This window comes from Tinamus guttatus, unplaced genomic scaffold (assembly GCF_059628265.1).
Source record: "Tinamus guttatus ecotype Peru unplaced genomic scaffold, ASM5962826v1 Tinamus_guttatus_pri_ptg000104l, whole genome shotgun sequence".
NCBI classification, from domain to species: Eukaryota; Metazoa; Chordata; class Aves; order Tinamiformes; family Tinamidae; genus Tinamus; species Tinamus guttatus.
In genome coordinates this window covers 2,352,977-2,374,185 of record NW_028288638.1, presented here as the reverse complement: position 1 = coordinate 2,374,185, position 21,209 = coordinate 2,352,977, and the positions used below count along the sequence as shown (strand labels likewise).

Genomic DNA, 21,209 nt, shown 5'->3' with positions numbered 1-21,209 from the left:
CCTGAAATCCATTTGATGTATATTAATGCCCTGAAGTGCTTTGAAATTCTCAGATGAAAGGCACCATAGAAAACCAAAGCATTTAATGTTACATTACACTATAAATTTTAATTACTAGCAATATCTTACTTTAAATAAATTATGTTTGCCTGAGAAATTTTCAAGCAGCATTGTAAATCTTCTGGACAAAAATGATATTAAAGTAAATATGCAGCTGAAATCATTTTATAAGTCCGTTTCACTATGTGAAAAGGCTATGTTACTGAAATGCCTTCTTGCTGCTTTACTGTGATCTCTCTCGATGCCTTCTGTACTTAAGTAAACTTTGATTTTCCTATTAAGTTTGATGTATGACTCTATCATATAGAAGCCTGCCTAAACAGCTGGTTAATTATTTATTAAGGGTCAGGAGGAACTAGAAGATTAAAGGCAAACTGAAGTGAAGGAGAAAAAAAACATTCTCCCTAACTGAGCTTCCACAGCAACCTTTTTTTTTTTTCTTTAACACAAGTTTCTGCTTTATATTTACCTTAATCTTGCCTTTCTATCTTTTCTTTTGAGGATCTCAGTGGTGATACCACAGAGGTTGAAAGAAAAGATGTGTCTCTTGCAGTTCCCCTTCCACTTCCCTTCCCTGAGTCTCATATTGTCCAGCACATCTTTCACAATTAGAGCTTGGTCTGAGGGAAGGGCGAGTGTTGAGTTTTGTTTTTACAGAAGTCATCTTTTTCTGTCTTTTTTTTTTCTTTTATTTAGGCAACCTTGTAGATTTATTAGGCAACATTGCCCCATGATGGGAGGCTTTGCACCAAGATCTCTGTTGTGTTGCCACCTTGCATGTAGGAGAGTAGGAAAAAAAAAGGGTAAAATCCACACTGGCTCTGAGCGTACTGGCCTGCAGGGAAGCATCAGGGTGGGCAAAGATTTTGTGTTTTGCAGTGATTCCCAGCAAGTGATGAATGTCCTCATATGTCTCATTCAAGCCACACCAGAATGGCAAGGCCAGGCTGTCATAGTGAAGTATAACTCGGTCTTTTCTGCCCCTCCTTATTTCGTAGTACATTTTATTCAGTCTTTGGGAAGGTAAAGAAGAGCAGGTGTTGAAATTCCCAAGCTAACCTTTATTAGCAGTAAAAAATAATTAATTAAAAGAAAAACTTCTTGCCTAGCAGAATTGGCCTCAGTAAATCACCTTTTTTTTTTGAAGTAGAAAAGGCATTTTTCGTTATCAAGTTCTATTCCTGCAGTGATTTGAAAGTTTCCTTTGTCAACTGAAAATCACTGTTCATTTCAAAATGTTAGCTAAATGTTGCTCATGTTAAAAATGTAGCAAGAGTTAAAACGAAAGATTGGAAGAGACCCAGTCTGAATTCATGTGGAGGTAGGAGAGGAACGTCAAGTTTAGCAGTTTGCCGCAACTTGGGACAGGCACATTTTTCAAAATATCAACAATAATAGTCAGGATGAGAAAAGTGTCCACTGTCTGTGAAAAAAAAAACTATGTATTTAAGAACAGGAATAATAGTAAGGTAAATTCAGTACCTGTGTACACAGAAGGATGATTTTTTACATTGTGCCTCATGAATTACATTGCAGAGAAGACAAACTAGAAACTGGAATTATTTATTATATTGGAAAGATTCATAATAAAAAAAAATCAAAATATTTCTTAGTCTGTAGAACAGCAGTGAAAAGGTCCAATTGTGCTGCATGAAATGTTCCCTGGGAGAACCAGAGCTGTCGGTTGCAGTGGATCTAATAAGAGTTGAAGGTGCTCAATGACTGGCAAACCTCTAAAACACACTGTCAAACAATTGATAGCATTTCTGAATTTTATCACACAGATTTCTGAGGTTTCCTAGCTGGGAAAGCTCAGTCTGGCAGGCAGGGATTCTTTGATGCATTGCAACATAGTGTAAACCCAAGGGCTCAGTTTTTGTACTTGAGGTGGCAAGTCCTCCCAGCCCCCACGCTGGGGACCACCTGCTGGCAGTTGGCACTAGGATGTCTGCAACATGCTGCTTTGCACTGTGCAAGCACTCCTGCATGCTCAGCAGTGCCTCAAAGATGAGCAGTCTCTTTGCAGCTTAAATACCCCGGAGAGAGTAGAAAGTACAGGTCTCCTCTGCCTGACAGTAAGTTGTCTATTGTGGCTTCAGAGTTCTTCGTTAGCCATTGTAGGAAAATGTGCAGTCATTTGCTTTGTGTTTTATGGCCCTCTTGTCTGGCAGATGCCTACATTTATGGATTTTCCTCTGTAGCTTCATTAGTTTGTTTCGACACATGGCAAAGCTATGAAAAGCAAACACAAAATCCTGAAGTAGTGTATGAAACTTCAACAATTCATAGGTTTGCAAAGTGTCCTCTCCCCCACTGAGTGTTTCCAAAAGCTGTCACTCAGAAATCAAAATCTCTTGACAAAATTGCTCCTCCGGTGACTTCAAAAACAAGCCATATGTACCAGCTTGAGTTGATCCATAAGGAACTGATCATAAACTGTAGCTCATTCACACAACCACATATTGTCTTACAGAAGATAAGAAAGCAAAAAGCATCAAATATACTAAAAAAATAAAGTGGAGTCAGGACCTAGAGGATTGTGATTTCATTGCTGTTTCTACTGCTTGTTCACTGGATAACATTAGACAAGTTATTCTACTTCTGTTTTTAAGTTTTCTTATTTGTCAGATGACATACTGGTGCTGATTTTCTCTGAAGGCTGCATTCAGATCTGCTGGTGGAAAATACTGAGACCTAGGAATCACAGAATGTAGAGATTTGTAGTCATCCAACCATTCAGTCATTCAAGTCATTTGTATTTAAGTCTGCATCTACTCTGAGGACATCAGCCAGAATTGGAGCACAATTTGCCAGCAACACTTCAGGTCTGAATGTTTTATGTATTGTATCAGCAAAAGAAGCTAAACCTTGCAAGCAGCCAGATTACTGATGGTTAGTCATGTTTGTGCTGCTGTATTTCCCTGGGGCTCTCCCAGATTTTTCTTATTTAATTTCAGTTCTTGGGTGCTATGCATGTATTTTACAGATCCCTGAACACCCTCATAGTGTCTTAGGACAATCTGTAAACCGGCGAGCTGTACTGTTCCAGTTTCATAGACTTTCCAATCAGGACCATTTCAGAAAAGCCAGTACTTTCTTAAATGAGTGTTACAAATTTCCTTTAAAATGCAATACAATTTCATAGATTTTTGGGGAATGATAAGCGGACAGAATATTATCAAACAAGGACTCATAGTCTTTCATCTTTCAGTTCCTGAACAAAATGTGTTGGCTCTGAAAAGAATGGCTCTTGATATGCATGGAATCTGTGTGTATAACTCCCAATACCATTTGCAGGGCTACAGGGATAAATCCATATAGTCTGTGGCTGTTTAAAATCCATCAGTTTCCAGTTTGGAAATCTGGACAAACAGTTGTTCAATGTCAGCACTGCTAAAAGGTTTCTTTGCAGTTTTAATTTGGAAGGCAAACTGAAAATGGAGCTGATGTGACAGAATTTTCTATGATTTCATGGTGAAGAAGTATGGAGACTCCCCTTGAAAACCTGTAGCTGTCTTAAAACCCAGAATTAATTTTGACCATATATGAAATAGGATATTCTTCGGTGCTTAGTATGTAACTCAAAGAAGGTTAAAAGAGAAGACGACAACAAGATGTTGGTGGGTTATTACAGTTTACTTTCTCATTTACTAAGACAGGGAAGAATCAGTTCCTTTTACCAGAAGGACGTGTGTGGATCCAGAGCAAGTTCTCAGGTGGAATGCCAGCATGATGAGATAGTCGAGGAGGTGGGATGAGCCCTCTGTATGACATAAGAAATTGCACCATACTGGCGACCTGCCATTATGTCTTTGTCACCTCAAGAATCTACCATCATAGAATTGTTCACACAAGAGACATATACAAAGACAGCAAAAGAGTCAACAAAAACCTTGTTACTTCTTATAGTGGAATTCTCCTTCATGGCTGATGGAGGAATTATTTTATCTTCATCCTTCATTACGCTGAGTCTTTGTGAACTTTTTTTCTCCTGGCATTTGTAAGAGCCATTCCTCTTGTATTAACAAACCTGAGCTCATCGGATTCCTGGAACAAGAAGGTGGCGTGCTGGAATGCTCCTGTGTTCACCTCTCAGCCTGCAGATGGGCAGAGCAAATTTGCTACAGCTTCAGGTGACACTGTGGTGCAGAGGCTGCTCACAGACTTTGCAGATGCAAGTCCAATAAACAAAACAGCATTAATTATCACAGCCCACATGGCTGACTTTCTTGATGGCAGATAACTCAGTGTCATTGCACTAGGCTGTTCAAAAGTTTTGTCACTATGAGTTGGATACACATACCCAGCTAGACAAAGACATTTGTCAATGAAGGCTGATAGAGGGTGTGAGTTTGAGCCCCTGCCAAGGCTTTGTAAGGATTATCTGATCTATTGCTAGGTTACTGCTCTGTAGATGCCACTCATCGCAGGACATGATGATCACTGTGATGAGCCAGTAGAAGAATATATGCTGTGAACATACACCTCTGGTGCACACTGTCAGTTCTACATGAAATTCATGGTGTGCAGGCCAGGTGGGTTTCCAGCAAACATCTGGTCTGGGACTGTGAAATGCATATTCTTTGAACTTTTTTTACATTACTTCTAGCCCAAAATACAGTCTTTGTTTTAGGGGCAAAAAAAGTACTTCATTTAAAAAGTGCTAGTGATGTTGAATCCACCAGAATCAAAAAATTAGGAATTAGCACACTTCCCTCTATGCAACCCATTATAAGATTGAAAAGAAAAAGGCTATAAGGATGGATCTAGAGTCCTTTTAATCTGTGTTTTCCATACCTCATGAGGCTCCTCATGAGACTGTTCATGATGATGGATGCTATAACCGTCCTTTAAAACAAGCTGTGGAACCAGCGAAGCCTGGTTTCCTGTAGGGTTGTGTCTCATGGTGTTCCCCAGTGCAGGTTGGGAGTGATGCCTTCCCTATGACTGGACCATTTTAAATACCTTCCCCTTTGCAGATTCTCTGGTATCTAATAATGGTTGAGGTCAGAGATAGCCTCTCCCTATGTGGAAGGGCCAGTAGGATTTCTGTCTGGATTCACCTGCCAAACGTCCTTCTCCCTTAGGACAACTGTCAAGGGCAGGAGCTCTGTACCACAGTGCAGCCTCATTTATTCAGTTCCCCTTTTGGATTGCCAAAAGTTCACCCATCGATCAAACGGTCAGAACCTTGGAAACTGAGGCATCAGAGTGGGTGAATTTGTGTTATAGGTGAAAACAAGTTTTTAGTACTCTCATGAAAGGAAAATACCATTTTCAAATACAGTGTGAACCATATTATATTCAGCTCTGGTAAGCCCTTTGAATGATTTATTTTCAGTAAGCTACTGCATCAAGAAGGCTACACTTAAACCCAAGTGACCTGCTTGAGTGAGATAAGGTTTGCAAGACTTTTAATCTTTTTAATCCCATCAGGTGCTTCCTTTACTTAGGGTTTAGATTTTCTCATACCACTAGGCATGGTAATCAAAGCATCCTCTATAGGATGATAAAATGAAACCCATCCAATAAAACCCATCGTTCCCTGCTATGCACAGATTACAATTTTGTCAAGGTATGATGTTCTCCATACGAACCCGAGCAAGGATTGTCATGTAAGGTACAGCTGTTTTGGTCTACACTATTAAGGGAGAGCCATGTTATTGGTCCTGTGTTATTCTCTGTTGTATGATAAGTAAATTAAATTTCCTATGAGTAATCTGCAATTGGAGGAGAAGGTTTTTCTTAGTTACTGCTTTAGCGTATGGATTTGTCCATCTGTGTACTCAGATGTGGCAAATACACGGCAAGTCCTACTGAGAACGTGCAAGTTCTTTTGCGAGAGGCTGCTGCAAAAATGCACTTCTTCAGGGGCACCTGCAGCACCCAGAAGGAAAGGGGGTTGGCTGCTTAATGTGGAAACTCCTGCAAATGGGTCCAAGAGTAGCGTTATTAAAAGCAGAAAGCAGGTGCACACAATGTCCTTTTTGAGCGGCCGAGCAGAGTGGAGAGACGGCAATTCTGCCTCTCATTCCACCATTTCCTGTTCATTAACCCCTTCTCTTCTTCCCCCTCTGCTGGGGGGCATTACTTGGATCTTGGCCTTGTCTTGGAAGGGTGGGAAGAAAGGACCAGAACAGGTCTTCACATTCCCCACCCCTACCAAGTTATCTTGTCCCCCTAGAAAGAAACTGAAGGATCACTTTACGCTTGCTTGGAAAGGTAAGTGATAAGCCAGGTTTAAGGACGGTATGTGCCCTCCAGTCAGGATTTACCTCTGTGCTGCTTATTCTGTCAAGAAAACTTGTTTTTTTTCCCCCAAAAGGACCTCTCACCTATGGTCTAAAGGAAGAAGGTCCCTCAGACAGGTCTCCTCGGGCTTGTCACAGTACATGCCTGCTCTTAGACCTTACTCGAGTACACAGCCTGCTCTTAGACCAGTGCTCCGCCGGACGATCTCTTTAATTGCCAGGGATTGGGAATGACAATGTTTTGTTAAGTGTTTTGTCTCCTTTAACCTGACCAGTTGGCACTGGGCTTCCCACACAATGCGGTCCCATCAAAAGGCCTAGGACCATGTCACACCTGAGTCGGGCCTGCGCTTTGAGTGCGTCCTGACATGCCCTAGAGGGCTCCAAGTGCAAGGCCGGAGCAGCAGGCCGTATGACATGGAGCTGCTCTGCGCACGTGTGCTTAGGCTGACCCCCTGGACTTTGTCTTCTCACGCAGAAACGCTGCCCAGGGCCTCTGCGTGGTTTAATACAATTCTGCCATAAAGCACTGCTTCAAATTAAACTTTCCATTAACTGCTACCATAACATGTGCTGGTGATTGTAAACACCTTATCCAGATGCACGCACCTTCCACACCAGCTTTGCCTTATTGCTTGGAATCCCCCAAAGCCATGTAGAGGTATAAGGTGATGTGAGTAACACAGAGAAAACCTGACCCCATTCACACGTTCAGGCAATTTCTGAGCAGAAACAGAGCTCCAAAGTCAGTGGAACTTTTCTTGGCAATTGGCTTTCAGCTTTACTTTACTCCAAGTGGCTGTAGCTTCCCCAGCTCTGCATGGTTTAGTAGCCATGGGACGGGCAGCGGGGTGAGGAAGACTGCGTGCTCAGAGTGTTTTCATTCAGGGTTCTCCTTCCAAACATGCAAAGGGGAAGAAGGATGTGGGGGCAGAGAAGGCCAAGAGTAAAACCAAAAAAGACAACATGCATTATTGAGGACAAACGGACTTGATTATAGATCCTGAAGGTGCTATAAAACTGATGGATTACAGGCTCTGTGTTTCTAGGGGTTTAGCCGTCTGGCTTCCACTGTGCTTTCATTGTGTTAGCTCCCCCTCTTTTCTTTGCTTTCTGCTGGAAAACTTGTGCTGGAGCACAGGTGAAGTGCAGCAGGTCCTAACGAGACCCAACAGCTGCCTTTTGTTGCTGATGTGGAATCAGTTGTAAGGGGGCAATATAATCACTCTTCTGTTAGCAGGCAGTGCGTACCATAAGCACCTTTCTTGGATGCCAGGGATGTGGAGGCAGCTCCTGGGGTGATGTAAATGCTAACTGGGCCCCCAGCCCACTATTTTGTGGCCCATTTGACAGACTAAGCACTTGTTGCACTGTCCCATGAGCACAAAGCTGACTGAACGGATGTTCTGTGCTGCCTGTGTTACAGCAAGGCTCGTGTTTCATTTGTGGGCAGGAGGCGTCTTTGCGCTGCTCCCTGCAGTGGAAGGAAGGGTTTCTTGGGTTTTTGATCTGCTGCTTCTTTTGGGCTGTAAAACTTTACTACAGTGTCAGCTTAGGCTTGCGGTGCTCACACTTGGGATGTGGTGCTTTTTCTTTTCCTATTCTACAAATAAGCGAGTTCTGGATGGGCAATAAGGATTGTGTTTTTACAAAAATAAGTTCTCCTGAACTCATCCAAGTTCTTTTTTATTTTTTTCTTTCCTGAGACTTGATTTAAAAACAGATTTGATGGAAGAATATCTAGTAGGCATCAGAAAAATACAGCAGATTTTTATCACATGTCATAGATTGTGAAGAAAATAAGGCATTGTTTGAAGGTACTTGAAATGGGAAGGGGGATTGTCATTTTTAGGAAGCAAAACCAAATAAAAGAGTATGTTATACTGAAGACAGCTGGGCATCGCGATTAGGAAAGTGATCTGGTGGCAATTTGCCTGAGCTTTAGTTAACTGATTATTATATGTGCTCTTGATCACAACAATGACTCCTTTCCCTTTTAAAGTACTTTAAAGCTCCGCCTAGGAAAGGGTTGTAACCATTAGAAAGTGGGTATGTGGCTTCACCACATATTCTTTGCATCTGTTTTGAAACAGATTAAGTATCTTTTGCTGACATGGAGTACAGTATTGATCTGGCTAAATGCAGTCTTTGATGGAGTTGATCTGTATCAGAGCATCCAACTAAAAATCACAGAAAGTGAACAGTGAGAGTATTTCTTGTTCTGTATATGGGAACATGCAGTGTGCCAGCTGCCAAAGCCATGAGGCACTATGGGTACTGCAGGAGATGGATCAAAAAAGATCTATTACTGATCACTCAGAGATGTGAGAGATTGTGTTAGAAGCTGAAATTAAAAAATAGAAGAAAGTAAGTGCAAGTAATTGAGACCAAAACGAAAGGACAACTGCTACCTGTGTAAGTTTGTGTGCTGAGCATCCTGGGTTACACTTCATTCACTCTATGTTTTTATATCCCAGGTTCAGGTTCAGTGGTCGTATTCTTGGCCTTGCTCTCATTCATCAGTACCTTCTTGATGCTTTCTTCACAAGGCCGTTCTACAAAGCACTACTAAGACTGTGAGTATAAGCATGAAACCAAGCATAACTGGTGATCAAGCAATGAGTCCTACTTGGATCTAGACTCTTGAGGAGTCACTTGGAGCATTCTGACCTTGCAGTTCTTTACGTTGTTGGTTGGTTGGTCTGTGGAAGAAGACTAAAGGCCAAAGGCCTTATTAATTCCTCTTGATTTTTCTCCACTTGCCCTACATGAACACATGATAGAAGTGGTGATGGAAGTATTGACCCATAATTCTAAAGCTTACTACTGATGAAAAATTTTCAAAGCAATTAAAATTGTGTGTGGAAAAATGAAAGCATCTTTTATGGAACAGGTATCGTTCTTCCATCTTAAAACATTTTTTTCCTCATATTAAGAAAAATACAAAATTTCTCATGGCTCACTGTTGGGATAAAATTTAATTCTAAACACCAATAGGCTAATTAGGAATGCTAATGTAGATATAAACCAATGAATTCTTCTTGTTGGTCTTTTATAGGTCTCATACTCTTCCAACCAGAAGTTACCATTAATGTATTACTTTTTATGTCACCTTTATAAGGTTAATATTTTAATTGATACTCTCTGCTTCCTTAATCAACAGTCTGCAATAAGACAAGATATGTAAATCTGCAGTAAAGGAAAAATATGAAGAATAAATCAAAATGCAATTAAATGACAAATAGCAGAAATAAGTTTAGTTGGAACTTTGCAAATTAGCATGAATCCAGGCGAACAAAGATATTTCTATTAACAGTCTTTTGCGTTCTTTAAAGTATATTTCATTTCTTTTTAAAAATACTACTACTGGAATACAAGCAGTTATGTCTGTGTTGTTTCTGAGCTGGCTAGACCTGGAAGTAGCCAGAAACTAGAGTCCTCCCTGCATCCTTATGCCACTTTGGGGAGTTTTAGACCAAATTGTTCATAACATCCATCTCCCCTTTCAGCAAGCAAGGCCCTGCAAAAGTTTTGGCTGCCTGGTCTGCCTTCTGTCAGCCTTGTGAGCTCACCTCAAGGGTGAGGGATGCCTGGAAGCAGTCAGGCACAGCATGGTGGGGCCCATCCATGCTGAAGGTAAGCATGTGCTCTGAAGTGCAGGGCATCCTCAAGACTCACATAAAATCAAGCCCCAGGGATGCCTTCCGACAGCAAATAGTGCAGGCAGCCAAGAGACCTGGCCTCAAGCCCAGCCATGCAAAGCAGACGCTTCCAGAACTGTTATAAGAGGGTCTGTGAAACAGGCTTTGATGTTAACAAAGCCAAGCTTTATGTTAGGTCTTTATCGTAAATTTGTTTATTTTCTGAAGAGTAAGTCATCCTGCCAGTAGTCATGAATTGTCTTTAGTTACATCTTTTTGTCTTGCCTCACAATCAGGCCATGTGATTTAAGTGATTTGGAGTACCTGGATGAAGAGTTCCATCAGAGTTTGCAGTGGATGAAGGACAATAACATCACAGATATCCTGGATCTCACCTTCACAGTGAATGAGGAGGTGTTTGGACAGGTGAGCACACTACCTATGCAACACATCTGAAAAACAAATTTGAAGCTAACACAATTGAGCATGTTGAACACCATTCTGTCAAAACAGATCCTTTGGCCTTTCAATAACATTTTCTTCTCCTATTTTCTGTTTCTTTCAGCCACCTGCTTTCATTGCAGATGGCTATTCTTACTTTCTATAAGGTAAAATTCCAGCCCCAGATCCCCTGCAGGCCTGTTAAGCCACACACTGCTGAACATGAGGAATTCCCTGGAGTGGAGCAGAGCTCTTCTCTCCAGGGTGTAGTTCATACCACAGTGGCATTCAGTGAATGCTAGCAATGTAACTTAAAGCTGGTGAGACTGAAAGGATGGGGTTCAGGACAGAAGAAAAACATTCGGCAGGTGGTGAAAGACGTGGCAATCCTCATCACAGTTTTGTGAGATATTTTCTTGTTATGTTCTGCGTCTCTTCACTACCTCTCACCCTGATAACATCTTGGTACGTTCCTCCGGTCATAATAATTTTTACTGCTTACCTCTGTATTAGTCAGATGATTCCCTTTAACCTAGCTGATCCGGATAACTTTGGCTTCAAGAGGGAGCAGGCCTGGCTTCAGTGCAGCCTGGCAACCAGAATAGATGCCAGGGTTTCTTGGGGATTTTTTTTGCTTGTACCAAAGCCTTGATCCTCTTTGCAGTTACAACCTGTTCTGCATCTAAGGAAAAGGTAGGGGTAAAAAAAAGGATTATTTTCAATGAAGTTGATTTTGATGTATAAATAAGATAGGGAGATTTGGAAGCATTTGCATGAAAACAGCCCCCGATAATGTGGGAGTGAAAAATGTGGGAAAATCTTGGAAAGGACCAAAGCAAGATTCAGGAGAAGCTTAAAGACATCAGAGGAGATGCTAAAAGCTAGAGAGACTGAAGAACGAAGTTTGCCATGAACTACAAAAGCTCAAAGGATAAAAGTTAAGCATTGTGTTAGCTGACAGCTAGTGTCCAAGGGAGTGATCGGCTAGAATATACAGACAGTGGCTCTTGGACCTCAAAAGCAGAGTTGGCAGGAGCAGATTGTACAGAGTGAAAGTCTGCAGAGGTGGTGGAGAGCTGGACTAGTACTGGAGGGGAGGAGCTCTGACGCTCCAATAAAGAATAAATGCTCAGCTCAGCAATAAGGAGCTTGAAAGTAGCAGAAGGTAAGCAAGACTTTAGATGATATTTTCAGAAGTGATTTTGGTCTGCTTATACTGCAAATGGAGGCAAAGGAATCAGGAAAGAGCAAAGAGTGAGGGATGAGCAGGGTCAATGGGATGAGATCAAAATGATGAGGAAGAGGAATTGAAGTAAGAGGCCTCAGTAAAGATAACACTGTTTTTCACAGGCCTAAATGCAGGTTGATTGAGGTTTTTTGTTTGTTTGTTGTTTTTGAGCTGAGAGTTTACATGACATTCAACTGACAGTGCAGCAGTTTTCGTGGAAGGTATGGCTATATAAGACTAATGAATGAAGACAGACATGAACGTGCAGATATATTTGCAATGACAGATGAGACAAGTTTGTGTTTGCATTGATAGACTACAAAGGTGAATAAGAATCTCAGTCTGGATTGCCCTGGTACATCTGAAGGTAACATTTGGTGCACTAATTACTGATTATAAATGTCACAAAAAAAGAGTTAGACGATTGCAAAGGAGACTGCTCAGGATGATAAAGGAGGTAGCTCCAAAGATAAAAAAAAATCATAATTTGCTGTGCAGATACCATGATGCTAAAGCAAAAGAACACTTTGAGCCAGATTTTGATGCCAGCTTGCATGTTGTCTATTACTTGGTAAGTACTAGACACTAACCTTGCTAGAACTAGTGATGGAAAAAAATTATTCTCACCACGAATTTAGAGAGTCAGAATCCGAGCATCCTAAGTGAACGTGAGATTTGCCCCCGTCTTCTGCAGCCAGTTAACTGCTGCCAGCAAAATACCCGAGAAATCACAATCACATTCTTTACTCACAGATGGATCTCAGTTGGGAATTCTTGCATGTCAAAAATATCTGACCACTTAAATGCTGCCTGGATGCTGCTTTGCTGGATACCTGTGCAACCATAGAGCACAGCAGGAACTCTGCTAATATTTGTAAAGCTGCATTTAAAGGGCTGGGTAAGCAAAGCAAAGAGTAGCTCTTTGATAAGCTGTACTGTAGATGGGACACGGGCCTTTTTCCTGCTTCTACAATGACTTTATTTATGGACAAGTCACTGCTTCTTTCATCACTTCTTTCCTGCCTCATCTCTGGCTTGTGAATTTAGCTGTTAGCTTTTGGGGCTGAATCTTCTTTTGTAAAACCTTTTTTTTAGTAGCACTTACTACAGAGGAGCACCAGTCTTACTGCCTACAGGTCCCTTATTCAACAGTACGATGTAGAACTAAGAGTCCCAAAGTCTTACCAGTGGGGACTAGATGCCAATTTGAAAACATCAAGAGGTGGCAGCTGCTCACTATGCTTTTAACTGTTTTTATGCACTAGAAAATGTTCTTCCAAGACTTCCTCCAAGCCCCATATATAGATGTCATGGCAATTGCTCCAGTCAGGCAAAAGGAGTGGGGCAAATTGGCCTGCTATTTGATAGACTACATAAGGGCAGTCTAAGAGCGAAAAAAAAATCCATCAAGTTTGTTGATATTGAGTTTTAACATGGAGGTTTCATTAAAACATAGTTTTCTGGATGTTATAAGGTGAAAATTAGTTGTATTTAGTCTGGAGCATTTCCTTTTGGACTTAAAATATCTCCTTATTACTCTGAAATAAAATTCTTAATTCTAGCTCACAGCTGTGATTTGAACCTATCTGAACCAAAGAGAAAAAAACAGGGACCCTCTATCAGGGATTGGCTGTCTCCAAGTGTAGATCATCTATTGTGTTTGAAATAGCACAGATAATGAGAAGTCGAAGAAATCGGTCAGCAACATGTCAGGCTTTTTATGGGAAGCCTTGCAGGAGATGCAGAACACTGGCCAAGGGCATGCTTAAGGCCAGTGTTCGGCTGTGGTTCTAACCAGCTACGTCCTGGTGCTGCACAATCTTGACGAGTACAGGGGGCCGGCTCAGCCAGAGTCTTCCCCTCCGGAGGATGCTGCCCTTGGCAATGCAGTGATTTACAGCTGGGAATTTAACCTGCACCAGCTGCAGATTCCTAACTTGTTACATGCAACCTTACTTGTTCTTGCTGTTTCTCAACAAAGCTACAGGTTGGGTGACTCACTGAGTGTTTTCATAATTTATGATGTTTCTATAAGTCCCTCGAGCTAAGTGACCTAAATATACGCTGTATGCCATCTGTTAGGCTAATAAATAGATAAATAATATAAATAATATGTAAATAATAGAAATAATGAATATGTATTCATGCAGCTTATTTACTATCTTTGTTAAACATCATTGTTATAGCAGCGGAAAACTGAAGAGGGTAGCAAAACCCCCTCATTATGCTTTATGTTTTACTACAAATTGATGAAGAGCCAAGGCAGAATGCAAAATATGGCTGCTGTATTTGTTTTCCACTTATATTTTCAAAGCACAACTTGAAGTTTGACGCAAGAAATCATCCGTATGTTGCTACCCCATTGTTTTTCTTTGTTTGATAGGTGACAGAAAGGGAACTGAAATCTGGAGGGGCAAATACGGCAGTGACAGAAAAGAACAAAAAAGAGTACATAGAGAGAATGGTGAAATGGCGTGTGGAACGAGGAGTTGTTCAGCAAACAGAGGCCTTGGTCCGGGGCTTCTACGAAGTAAGTTAAAAATGATGCTCCCACCATCATGCATTCATCATCTCAGTTTGATAACCCCGTGGTTAAACTATGCTGCGTCAGCACCCTATGAAATAGCTTAAAAGGCAGAAGTGGACAGGAATGGACCACCCAAATCTGCAGCAGCCAGGAACATTGCAGATGACGTTTAGCATTAAGGGAGAAAGGAAGAAATGCGTAACGTGAATATGATAAAGCATAATGATGAAAAGGAAGCCATAGGTAGAACTGAGACACCATTAAAGATCATTGCTGTCCATTCCTACAGTAAGAAAAGTGGTGGTTTGAAAACTTTTACCCTGCCACAACAAATTAAAAGAACAAACTCAAGAATGGCAAGCTAGTTGGCTTATAGTCAGTAAACTAAAAGAATCTGGAAGCTCAGGAAAATGAAGCAACAGATAAGGCGCACACAAAGCAGTACTAGTAGCTGATGACACTAGGAAAACATGCACAGACATTTACTGGGGATAGAAACTGGTTTGGGTGACTTTGTAGCTGAATAGAAATGGTCAGAGATTTTGCTGTAGAATGGGACTGGCCAGATGACCCCTTACAGTCTACAAAACTGTTCATGTGATTCTCCAGGTTGGGTTTTGGGGGTTTTTGTTTGTTTGTTTTGTTTTTTTGGGGAGGATTGGGGGTTTTTCCGGGTTATTGTTTGTTTGTTTTGTTTTGTTTTTCTCTTGTGGATACTACAGACTGTTAAAGCTTTTCTTTTCATGTCACAAAGAAGATGAACCTCTCCTGAAGCCGAAACTGCACTGTCAGTTTCTGAGGCTGAGAGTTTCTGAAGATCTGAGACTGCTGTGAACAACTGTAAACATATTCCACTGTAAACAAAATAATAGAAAAGAAACTCTCCATATTACAAATCCAGTGTCCGTTTGACCATCAAAATCACTTGTCAGAACCAATGGTACAGTGAAAAATCTTCTGTGCAAACTATGTCCTTCCACTTGTGTTGTTTTATTCTGGTCAAATCTCAAGTGTCAGTATTATTTGCAGCACAAAGCATCAGCAGACTAGCTGAAGAGCACTGATTTCTCAGAGTGGAAGTTGTCCATCTGCTTTATTTCCCATCTGAAATTGTGCTTACTAGTGTTTTGTGTTCTAGGTCGTAGACTCCAGGCTTGTCTCTGTTTTTGATGCCAGAGAACTGGAGCTGGTTATTGCTGGCACTGCAGAAATAGATCTCAATGACTGGCGTAACAACACAGAGTATCGTGGAGGTAAACTCTGAAGCTGAAGCTTACTAACAGCTTGCCGGGTATTTTCCAGTCTAACTTATGAAAGATTTAGTCCATTTTTTCCTTTTGCCTTTCCTGAAGGAAACAATTATTTCATTCAGAAAGTTTTTGTGAAGGATAACTCGTGGAACAAAATAAGTAAGACCTCAGGATTTGATCAACAGGTTTAGAAATTTGGAATTGCTTTTTCACAGCAGTTTTAACTTAGTCTCAACTTCTACCGACTTAACAGGAGTTTTAACTAATAAGACTGAAAAGAATATGCAGTATTTGATCTAAACATTACTTACTCTGGTGACTGTGAATGAACTCTTGGCCTCATTGGAAATAATATCACAAGCCAAGAGCTTCAGCAGGAAACGAGGTGGAAGAGCCAAATTCCATTGCTCCCAATTACACTCAACAAAATAGAGATCTTTCTTAGCTATTCCCTTCCACCTAAACTATGTCAAGATGAGTTATTTTTGCTTTAAATGCTGAACATGATTTATTCAGCCTCTCTTGAATGATGGATAAATTTGAAATCCACCAGTTCCGCACTACAAAAGGAAGGTCCCTGAGGTTCACATATCCTCCCCTGAAATACAAGGCATAAGTCTTTGCTGCTCACTGCCCAACCTTTGTGTTAACTTGAAATACTCAGCTAACCACAAGCAGGACTGGTCTCCTAAGTTATTCTTTTCAGCAGTGCTGTTGAGACAGATTTATCCTGGGTTTATGCTGGTTTTCACTAGCACAAATGAAGGCACAGAGCCCCTGAGGTAGGAAGTCTGCCAGGGAAAGACTTGCAGCAGCAAACTCCACTCCGTATGTGGGACACTAACACAACCAGAAGAAAAGGTATTTGGGAACCAGATTTTTTTTTAAGTCATCAGGCTGCACACTGTGTGGGATTTCAATACTGGTCCTTTATATTTCATGCAGATAACCCCATGCTTGCCAAGGCTTTTGTGAGAGGCCGTGTACCTTGGAATTTAATTTGTTACTCATAGTATCCAGAGATACTGCATAAGACTGGGGCTATGATCAGGGTCTTTTCAGTAAGAGCTTCTGCCCGTGTTAGTGAGAATGCATTTAGATGTTGCAATCACCACTTAGAGGGTATGAATTTAATTGTTATCTCTTGCTTTTGTGCTCAGGTTACCATGATGGACACATAGTAATACGGTGGTTCTGGGCAGCAGTGGAGAGATTTAACAACGAGCAGAGGCTGCGGTTGTTGCAGTTTGTCACTGGAACATCAAGCGTGCCCTATGAGGGCTTTGCGGCTCTCCGGGGCAGCAACGGTCTGCGGCGCTTCTGTATAGAGAAATGGGGGAAAATAACATCCCTCCCAAGGTATGCCAAGACTAGGATTAAATTAAAAAAAACAGAATTGCTGTGAGAAAAGCGGTCTCTTGCAGTGAAGGATCATGAATACAATAGGGACATCCTAAAGCTCCTGCGAAGAGACAAGCTTCAGCTTATTCTGTAACTGCATTCAGAGAAAAGATGTTTCTTTTGCCACCTTTTTGATTTGCAGGCTCAGTTTGAACTACATTGAATCCTGGGAAGTGGTTAAGATAAAATTTTTCCTAGATCCAAACCCAGTCGTCTTATATTTGATTCTGAATCAGATCCAGAACAGCAGGAGCCTGTCAGATGGTTCTATTTTCTTTGCCTCCAAAATGCCAGTAAAAATACTTGTGAGGAGGTTACAGAACCACAGAAGGCAAAATCTGTCTCTGAGTTTTGGCCAGAGACCTGAGTGTAATCCCTTCATTTGCTCCGATGCTCTGACTTTTTCACCATGAGGAGACTCAGTAAAGAGACTTTCAACCATGTGGTGATAATACCCAATTTGTTACATTTAGTGCAGTCAGCCAGCTAGGAGTAAATGAGCCATAATATCATACAGAGCCAACAGACTGCAGATTGTCTTCCAAAGCAGGGGTCATCTTCCTCTCTAAACGAAGGGACATGGGGGGCACAGAGAGGTGGTCTTACCTACTTAAGGCCACCCAAGAGAGTCGTGATACAGCCAATGATAAATTCAGTTCTGAAGTCTCCTCAAGCACTTTATCCCTGACCAGCACTTGTACGTCTCCTCTCTACTGGGCCATGTTTTCTTGAATGTCCTACACTTGCTTGAGATTGTACACTGTCGAGATTGCAATGCAGAGCATTCTTCATGGGGCTGCATCTGAGGACCTCTAAGACACTTTTGCTACATGACTCTTTTACACAACCATTTACCCTCCAAAGGATGCTTTCCTGCATCACTCCTGGGTCCTCATTGCCTACTCACATTTAAATTAATGAACTGGAAGCCAGAGGAGTCTGAAATTCTCACCCCACTCACATTATGCAGCTTAGCTGCCTGCAGTCAGTTCTTCTGGTGACTCTCTCCAGGGGGTTGGCTAGAATCAGGGCAAATCTTCCATGAAATGCCCAAGACCGGGCAGGCAAAAAGGCATTTTCAGACAGTCCCTTGGACTCTTATCATTTGCTTGCAGATGCAATCCAGAGGAGGCCATAACTACTTTCATGGCACACTGCAAAATCTGTCCTGCAAACCTTATGGACATATTCAGACAGTGAATTAATTAAGCATGAGCCTGATCCAGTTTTCCAGTTTTCTGCCATCCATGCTGTTAAAACAGAAGCATGCTTTACAGCACAGATCTGAGAGGACTTCCAGAGCTCTCTGGAGAGGAAAAATCCAAATATGGGCAGCATCTTGGTCCAAGCACAAGAATGTTCAAGCCCCTGTTAGTGCAGTGGAGATACACAGGAGCTGGGCCTGGGCACATCAGCAACTTTCTCAGCTCATGTCTTACGGTCAGGTTTTCCTGACCAGTGAAGGCCAGGAAAAAGGAAGAGAGTATTCTTAAGGTTCATCCACATCTTAACACAGATTTTTTAGATATCTCAGCTGAATCACACCTGGTCTGCTCTGATTTAATTCCATCAACTAAAGTCCATAAAGACTATGCAGAGATCCAAAGCCTACATGAGAGCAAGATGCAGGCACTGAGATTTAAAAGCAAGTGGAAACACGTAGGGCCAGTGAAATGACTCATGTCCTCTGCACCTCAGCCAGTGTAACAGCCAGGAAGGAGGAAAGGAAGCCCGAGAGCTGGTTTGCTGGGATGAGACTGTGCAGCTTCAATATAGTCAGGTTCTGTACATGTGTTTCGGGGCTGGCTGAGGGCATTCCTGCCTGCAGGCAGAGAGAACCTCCAAGAGCACGAGGTGCAGCAGGGCAGCATCTGCCCTCTGTGCACCCTGCTTGGATGGGAAGGGACAAGAGGGGACAGTGGGCACCCAAACTGCCCTGCGCTGACCCAGCCACTTCTCAAAGGGAATTGGCTTCCTCCTCCTCTGCTTAACTTTCCTTCGTGCACCTCGGGTGTCGGTTGTTACTTACGACCCACACTGAGTTTGCCCCGAGATATTCACATTAACAGCTTCAGGTTTGTCTGCTGATGGCTGAACCCTTTGCTCTCCCTGAAAGAGGCCTCTTTTCCAGGTGAAAGTTGTTAGCACCTTTTAGAAGTCTCAGAGCTCCCTGTTCATTTTAGCTGGGGGGAAAAAGAAATGGCACTTGCTTGGAGGGAATAATCACAGCTTGATCACTCTGAATTTATTACCTGTATTTTTGTGAAATTATGGGATGCTGCCAAGTATACACAGTGTTAAGAAATACATAAAACACACAGGCTAAACCTGGAGGCTCCCTAAATCCTTAGTTAAGTGACTAAATAAATATTTTTTAAACTTTTTTTTAATGCCTGATCATGGGTTGCTTGTGTTTATTTAGATTTAGTTATATATTTACTTAGATTTAGAGGCTTAAAAAAGTCCTAAGTCATATTTGTGGACCTTTTGGCCCTATGATACACACTAACTTTACCTGTTTAAAATAACCCGCAACAAATTCCCGTCTCCCACTAACAATTCCTCCAACTTTAAGGGAGGGCTACCTTGCTGCACATTTCCAGAGGTGTATGGAAAGAAAGAGAGCTTCCCCATGGGCCTTAGCAACCATCAGGTTTGGTCATTTATGTGTTCAGATTGCGCCTAAGGCCCCAGTAGACATGATAACCCAAGAGATGGTATAGTAGGTGCCTGCTTAAAGATCCAGACAGCTGGTGCATCTGGCTTTCCTGCAGTCCCAGCAGAATTTGGATCATGGGAATATGTTAGTTTGGCCCATGCATTGTCAGGTCTCTTTCTTACAAAGTGTTGAGATTTCCAAAGTATTTACAAAGGATTGAGATAGCTTTAGTTAGGTTAGAAGAGCCCAGGGCTCCTCCTGTATTCACTCCCTCCTGCTCTAGACAGCTAATGTGGTTTGAAGACTCCCTTGCATCTTATCCTGTGATTTGGTGAGGGAGTATGCAACTGCAGTTTGCTTGTAGTGAGCAAAGATGTGTCACCTAATGACATAAAAGCATAACCACTAATGGATAACACCCGGACTGCTTCTGGAAAGCCCTGTGGATAATCACATCCTTTTCAGGAACGTTGGGAAGCCAAAAGCTTTTTCCTAAGCTATTGGTGCTCATGTTCATCAGAAGTAGTTCTGCTACCGGAGCATGTAGCAGTGGTGTAAAATGCTGGTGCAGGACAAACAGGATTAGATCACAACATTGGGTTATTTCTCTTATCTGTATTTACTTTGAGTGCTAGCACATTAGAAAGCTAAATGGTAATTTCCTACCTGGAATAACATAGCTTCATGCAGTATTGTAGGAGCAGAACATCTGTCCCCAAAAAAATGCATATTGAAAGAACAAGCAATGATTTCTACTATAGGCATAGGAGAAAATAGTTCCTTTCTTTTACATCTCAGGCTCCAAAGTTCTGAATACCTGCGGTTGTCTCTGTCCCATCTTCTGATTGCATTCTGCTTGCAGACAAAACTCATGTCAGCTCCAAAGGAAGTTCTTCTTGAATCACAGTTAAATAAGGAACACAGAATGTATTCCAGGGATTTAAATAATCGCATTTGACACAATGAGGTCTTTTCCCCATCAGTGCTGAGTTGTAACTACCCTACCCTTCCATCAAAAGAGATTTTCCTTCAGCAGAGTCATACTAGTAGTTGTCAGGATACCATCCACAGGTTAGGTATGATAAAAATTATCAGTGCTGGTAAATATTTGACCTTTTGTAGGAGAGTTCTGTCCCTATTAGATGATAAAATATTTAAAGAGAAGTCCCAAGAATCCCATATAGCAATTAAAAAAGATTGTGCGGCTACAAAGAACTTTCTTCTCATCCTTTCCTCCTTTCCCAGTAGAGTGTGTGTGTGCACTTTGCTGCTTCTTTCCTTAACTCCCTTGCTTCTCTTTCCTCTTTTTTTTTTCTCATTTATCGCTATCATCTACAAGTCCACAATCATCTATTATTCACTGGTTCCCAGAGAGAATACAAGTGTTCCTTTTTACAAACCGAAGGAACAGAAGTAGATATCTGCAAGCCTTGAGGTTGATCCAAAGGGGGTTGTGGGTTTTTTTAAAGACAGCAAAGTGAAAAGGAGAAAGGTCCGGTTTCTGTCTGACTGGCAGGGTTATGTCAAGATGCAAGTCTGTCTTTAGTTGGCAGGTCCAAGCTATAAATTAGATAGGAGGGAGTCTGTGTGCATTTGCTGCCTTTGGACTCTCATCATTATGGGGATTAACAGAAGTGACAAGGAAAGAAGAATGCAAAAAGCTTAAAAGCTTAACACATAATTTTTAGAGAGAATTCTTAAAAGGAAATAAATAGCACTGTGAACTGTCAGCAAGATTAAGAATTTGGACC

At 41.6% G+C, this 21,209-nt stretch overlaps 1 protein-coding gene across 4 annotated transcripts in view; it reads left to right on the top strand.

Annotated features, from left to right (window-relative positions):
• The window catches only part of HECW1 (HECT, C2 and WW domain containing E3 ubiquitin protein ligase 1), a 171,376-nt gene that overhangs the window by 145,599 nt on the left and 4,568 nt on the right, over nucleotides 1-21,209 (top strand). For all 4 annotated transcript variants that reach the window (XM_010223776.2, XM_088520860.1, XM_088520861.1 and 1 more), the window contains exons 22-26: nucleotides 8,789-8,887; nucleotides 10,249-10,378; nucleotides 14,005-14,151; nucleotides 15,287-15,401; nucleotides 16,559-16,757. In XM_010223776.2, the coding sequence (XP_010222078.2) occupies nucleotides 8,789-8,887; nucleotides 10,249-10,378; nucleotides 14,005-14,151; nucleotides 15,287-15,401; nucleotides 16,559-16,757 (690 nt within the window). The remainder of the gene's footprint in view (nucleotides 1-8,788; nucleotides 8,888-10,248; nucleotides 10,379-14,004; nucleotides 14,152-15,286; nucleotides 15,402-16,558; nucleotides 16,758-21,209) is intronic.